The following is a 6,139-nucleotide window of genomic DNA, read 5'->3' on the forward strand; positions in this document are numbered from 1 at the left end:
AATAAATTTCAATCATAAAAATAATGGTTTATGTGACAAAAACATAACCATCAAACATACTACAAACGTAATAAAAAACATATGTGATTGATTAAACAAAGATGTTAATTACAAAAAGTATATATGGCAGCAAGAAATGTTCAAAATTTAACAATTTATTAATTTGACACCTTAATAATTAATATGCATGAGGGCCTTGATTCAGATTATTCAATATTTAAATAAAAATTAAATGGGTTACTAACTCTTAGCCCCAGGTCCAAAACCCATTATGGTCCATTAGGGTGCAATACAAATAAAATAAATATTGGCTAACTAAATAAAAGGGCCCAACTTGCAATTATGGACCTATTCAGATAGGGCCGCCACTGTTCCTTTTTTTTTGTTTTTTTGTTTGTGAAGCAACCCGTAGCTGCTACCCATCGCTACCCTATGGTGGCACCCCGCAGCTGCCACCCATGGCCGCCACCCACGCCGGCCACTGCGAGTGGCCGGCGAGGCTCCCCGGGCTGTCGCGTTGCCATGAGACGCGTGGCCGGCCGTGGGGTGGTCGGGAGAAGGCCCCCATGGCCGAGCCTGGCGGCGTCCCGAGCGACGCCCATGACCTGCGGCCGGCCGTGGGGTGGTTCGGGATGCGCCTGCGGCTTCCCAACCGCGGGACCATGCTGTCCGCCTCTCGGGGAGGCTGGACACGAGTCCAGGGAGGCCTTGCCTCCCCTTCCTCTTTTTTTTGTTTCATCATCCTCCATGTTTAGATCTATAAGGGAATTTGAAATGGGAAGATGGAAGAAGATGAAGTCTGCGAGAGAAGGAAACAGGGATTATTTTTTTTAATCCAAAAATAATATACAATCATGTTACTGGCAAATCTGAATTAAAATCAAATCAGATATTTGATTATCAATGAAAAATATGTGTATGCATATTTATGCAAAAGATCCATTCACCAATGCATAAAATTAATCCGTAAGTCCAGATGAGATCATAATTGTGTATGAAGGATTCTAATCTTAGCATGGAGGCTCTGATACCAATTGTTAATTATAAATTATAACATGCTAAGATTTAGAATCACAACAATATAGTATTGAAGTTTGAGAGATATACCTGCGAAAGACATATTGAATATTTTCATCAATCACCCAAAATAATAGCAGCTAGATCTTCCCTTCTTTGCTCCTCACAAAAGATAGCCGTCAATGGGACAAGCTATCAATCATATGGAGAGAAAAGGAGGACCTAGCCTTTATATAGGAAACATAAAGAAGCCTTCTCATTAAAGGTTCCAAAACCCTAATTAGGTCTCGTGGCCTACATACCAAAATTACCACAATAAATAGGACTCAATCCTATACATTCAAGGTGCACCAAAGCTCATAAAACAAAATGATCACACATCATATTAGGCTTAACCATAATACTATTTTGAGCCATATGTCTGAACCATTTTATAAAACAAAAATACACAATTAGTATAAGCTTATATTTTAAAATTATTCAAACAAGATGATCATCCAAAGCATCGCTGGATCAGATAATTATGTTTGGAGCAAAAGGTGGTAATGGGCTCAAGTGGGCGAGTCCAACCAACACAAACAAGAGCCAATATATAAGGTGTAAGCAGCGAGGAGTCCGCATTGCGAAATAGGTGGCACATCCCCACGTGAAAAAAACGGAAGCTTAATATTGTTCAAATAATAATTATAATAATAATAATAATAAAAAGCGGAAAGTTTTGCTCCAACGTCGCTCTCGCAAAAGATGTGAAGCTGGTCGCTGCCACTTGGGAGGGTCGACACCTTTCAGCTCCGGATAATGATTCGGTACGCCGGGGTGGTCCACAACTTTAAGACTCATTTAGTTCGGGTCAATGGAGGAAAAGGGAGATGCTTTATATTAGATGATAGTTTGCAAAAAAAAAAAAAAAAATATCATGCAAATAAAAATTATTTTATGAGAAAAAATTTATGTAGAATATAAAAAATTAAATTCCTCCTATTTGGAATGGGATAATTTTTGTCAAATCTAAATTTAAATTTTTAGATAGAAATTTTTTTCTTTTATTAAGAATATAATAAATAACCAACATAAGCAACTCCAAAATATAAAAAATTATATTTTTATTATTTTTTAAAAATATATTTGAGTACTAAAAAATACTTTTCGCGAAGCAAATGAGTTCTAATCCATCCGGTGCACACACTACGGGATAAGATCGAATAATTTTATATCAAACCTCCTATCGACTCCCTCGTACTAAATTTGCGTCACGTTTAGTCTGCTTGGATTGTAGGGGCTTTGCTTTTTTTTGCACCATCAAGGATAAATTAAAACTAAAGTACATTTTTGCACCATCATCTCCGTCTTGTACCAGCAAGGTACCATAAACTCAATTCTCTCTCTGGGCGAGTGTGGGTGTGTGTGTTGTGGGTCTGGCAGCAGGATCGACCGACAAATCTTAAAACAATCAACAGTAAGTCGATCTGGATGTCAGCGCACTTTTCTTAGCAATTGAATGCAATTTGAGATGGCAACGACCACAAAGGAAATAGTCCAATGAGAGCTTTTCCCCCTTCTCTCTCTCTCTCTCTCCCTGGTGCAAGCACGGGGTACCCCACCAGCTTGAAGGTCAAAAACATCATATTCGCAATCTATCTGTCAAGAAAACAGAGTATAGCCCACAATTTTAAGGGTTTGTCTCTCTTTTGAGTTAACAGGATATTCCCCCTCCACTTTCGGCCACAATAACACCGCCAAATGAGTTATGGATTGCCCTCTCAACCCAAATATTGTCATTTTTTATATAGAATTGCAAGCCAAACAACTCAAGATGGAGACCACGTGTATTTGCATAAAGCGGAGCCGTTGATGCCATGGAGAAGCACAGTTCTGGTCCTCCCATTTTTCTTAGTTAGCAGCTCAAATTAAAGGATTTTGCAGGTGTTCGGATTATGGCAGTCCGCTTTTAAAGGATTTCCTTTCGCAGTGCAATGCCTTGATCGATGCGACGATCTGAAAAAAATATGAAACAATGATCACAGACCTAAGAGATAAAAAAGATTCTGACTACAGCAGCAAAGGCGATCATCCATATAATTTTAACATAGATCTTTTTACAAAGCATTCGCCTCTCATGCGTCCCTGAAGCATTGCAAACACTGCAACAGACTGCACTAACACAAGTCGAGATGTTCGGATCTTAATGTAACTAGTATGCCGACACGAGCAAGCTTATTTCATCTATAAAAATTCACTGCTTGAGGCAAGCAGAACTCACGATCCACAGCAGTAGGGCTTTATAGCATTTCTGATCATCATGCATCGCGCACCTCGAAGACATTGCGGCTCTTGACGACGACGTCGTACATGTGCACCGAGGTGAGCCTGGAGAAGTCCCTCGGGAGCGAGATGAGGTGAACCGAGGAGCGCTGGTGGAACTGGACGAGCTCGGGGTTGCTGTGGTACCGCTCCCACCCGAGTGGCGCGAGCTTCTGCTCGAGCAACTCGTACGAGGTGATGACCTCGCCGGTGGGGACGTGCACCAAGACCTTGCGACGGCCGCTGCTTGGCTCACCCCCGGGGACCTCGACGAGGCGGACAACCCCTCTCTTGTTGAACACCCAAACACCTGACATTTTTGAAACTTGCTGTATTTCTAGTAGTGATTAGAATTAATCAATGCTAGGGGGATGAGAGGGAGGAGAGGTTATGGGTGAATGGAAGGAGGTGGAAGGGGGGTTGGGGGGGATTTTATACTGGAGACGGGGGGCGGCAGGCACACAGAAGGAGACCCGTTTGCCACTGGCTAATTAAGGTGGGCCCCGCCTAGGGTACTTATCTGGGGAAAAAAAGAGAGAGACGTAGTTCAGGACCACTTTTAGGGTGCAGATGCGTCCCTCCCTCCCGTCACGAGGATGCGGGACCGGGGAGAAGCTCACCTCCGGATTTTTCTTGTCTCCCCGCACGCGCAGGGTAGACAGCTCCATGGCCACTGCAAATTTATTTTTTTTCCCACTCTTAGATAATATAGCTTCCAATTCTAAAATACTGATATGGACCACCTTCATATGCCTACAAGGCAAGAGATAAGGATCAGAAAACTTGCTTGATTAGCTCCAATCGAATCCTCTGATGTTTAAGTGATACCGGTAGTGGAGAATAGTGGAGCATTCATTTTCTATCGAGGTTCTTTTAAGCTTTTTTAATAGTGGGATCTTGCATCGTCAGTGAATCATATGCTCTAACAAATTTAGGATTGTGTTGTAACAAATTGCTAATGTGGCATAATAACCTAGGAACATACCTCAATCGCTTAACACGTAATGGAATCATTGAAGCCACATGCGCACCTAGGTGACGGTACTAGGTTCCGTTTACCACGGCGTAGTTCTGCTTTGCTCGGGTTGATCATCGAAGCCGTCAGGCTGAGTAGAAGGACTCTGATTCTGTAAGTCGGCTGCTTTTGGTTTGCTCGTCTTATCTTCTAAGTCGGCACAGGAGCTCGATCAGAATGCTTTGAAGAATTTTTGCGGCACTTGAGCTACCATATGGATGATAAGTTAGACGAACATGATCGCACTGCATCACCTTGATCATTTATTGACATAATGATGCCCCCAATTTCTTGTCTGAAATGTTGCTTTGGTTTGGAGGAAGAAAGTAACCCTTTTTTTAGAATCCATGCCACTTTAAAAAGGGTAATAGCTCTTGGATGATGGTCCTCCGAAGGACAAGTTCTAACTCAGTCTCCTGAGGGAATGCCAACCATCATAGATAAGAAGGATGTGACATGGATCCGTTGATCTGGTCAGATGGATCGATCTAGGCCGTCCAACTCTATAAAAAGTGAGGGATAGCCTCTTGTGAATCCTTGACTATATGATGGTTTCTTGTCTCCCCGCACGCATAGGGTAGACAGCTCCATGGCCGCTACAAATTTGTTTTTTTTTCCACTCTTGGATAATATAGCTGCCAATTCTGGAATACTGATATTGACCACCTTCATATGCCTACAAGGCAAGAGATAAGGATCATGAAGCTTGCTTGATTAGCTCCAATCGAATCCTCTTATGTTTAAGTGATACTGGTAGTGGAGAATAGTGGAGCATTCATTTTCTATCAAGGTTCTTTTAAGCTTTTTTAATAGTGGGATCTCGCATCGTCAGTGAATCATATGCTCTAACAAATTTAGGATTGTGCTGTAACAAATTGCTAATGTGGCATAACAACCTAGGAACATACCTTAATCGCTTAACACATAATGGAATCATTGAAGCCACGTGCGCACCCAGGTGACGGTACTAGTGTAATAACTCCATTTTTTTTTAATATATAAAGAAGGATAGAATAGTCCTTAAAAATTCATATAAGGGGTAAAATGGGAAGGAATCAAAAGTTAATGGCATAACAGTAGATATGCTCAAGTGTTAGGGGCAAAATAAAAAATTTAGCATTGTGATGTAACTTAATTTATGGGTTTGGCTGTATCGGTGGAGTGAAATAGAGAGGGTGATGGGGAGTCTCAGGCGGTGACAGAGAGAAGAAAAAGAAGAAGAAGAAAAGAAAGAAAGAAAAGAAGAGGAAGAAGGGAAGGGAGCCCCGGTTGCGCTGCCAACTGAAGGAAAAAGCGTAGATCTCCTTCCCCTCTACGCAAAGACCTCGATTTTCCAAAAAAAAAAGGTAAATATCCATCCCTACCTAGTCTTCTAATGAAATTAGGCTATGCAAAGGGTGGATTTGGTATAGAGAGGTTAGATAGAAGTGTTAGAAGTGGTTAAAGGAGAGCAAATCGGATTTCGACAAATTTTTCCGGCATTGCGGAAAAATTGTGTCGAAGTCCCAATTTCGGCGAATTGTTTCGAAGGTCAATCGGCCTCTGATAGGAATGAATCTTACCTCTTTGGAATTCTCCATGAGTGTAGAATGTTAGGTAAAATTTCATAAAATTTGGAGTTTGGAAAGTAGACCAAAATCGGGATGAAGTAACCCGCTGTCGGTTCGGATTACTGTTCATCCGGGTGGGAAAATAAGAAATTTCATGCCATAATGGGGTATTAAGCCTAGATTAGGCTAAGGGGGACCTTGTACTCATGCAAGGGAGTTCCTAATACACATAAATGGTGAGTTAATTAATAAAAAA

The 6,139-nt window shown here is 41.5% G+C and overlaps 1 protein-coding gene across 1 annotated transcript; it reads right to left on the reverse strand.

The window, feature by feature from the left end:
- Nucleotides 1–3,067: 3,067 nt before the first annotated feature.
- On the reverse strand, nucleotides 3,068–3,699 carry LOC103698440 (flowering-promoting factor 1-like protein 3). The gene has a single exon (XM_008780452.4). It carries the CDS (start codon nucleotides 3,633–3,635, stop codon nucleotides 3,315–3,317), a length of 321 nt encoding a protein of 106 aa, XP_008778674.2. The 5' UTR covers nucleotides 3,636–3,699; the 3' UTR covers nucleotides 3,068–3,314.
- Nucleotides 3,700–6,139: the final 2,440 nt, after the last annotated feature.

Source organism: Phoenix dactylifera, unplaced genomic scaffold (genome assembly GCF_009389715.1).
Source record: "Phoenix dactylifera cultivar Barhee BC4 unplaced genomic scaffold, palm_55x_up_171113_PBpolish2nd_filt_p 000519F, whole genome shotgun sequence".
Classification (NCBI taxonomy): domain Eukaryota; kingdom Viridiplantae; phylum Streptophyta; class Magnoliopsida; order Arecales; family Arecaceae; genus Phoenix; species Phoenix dactylifera.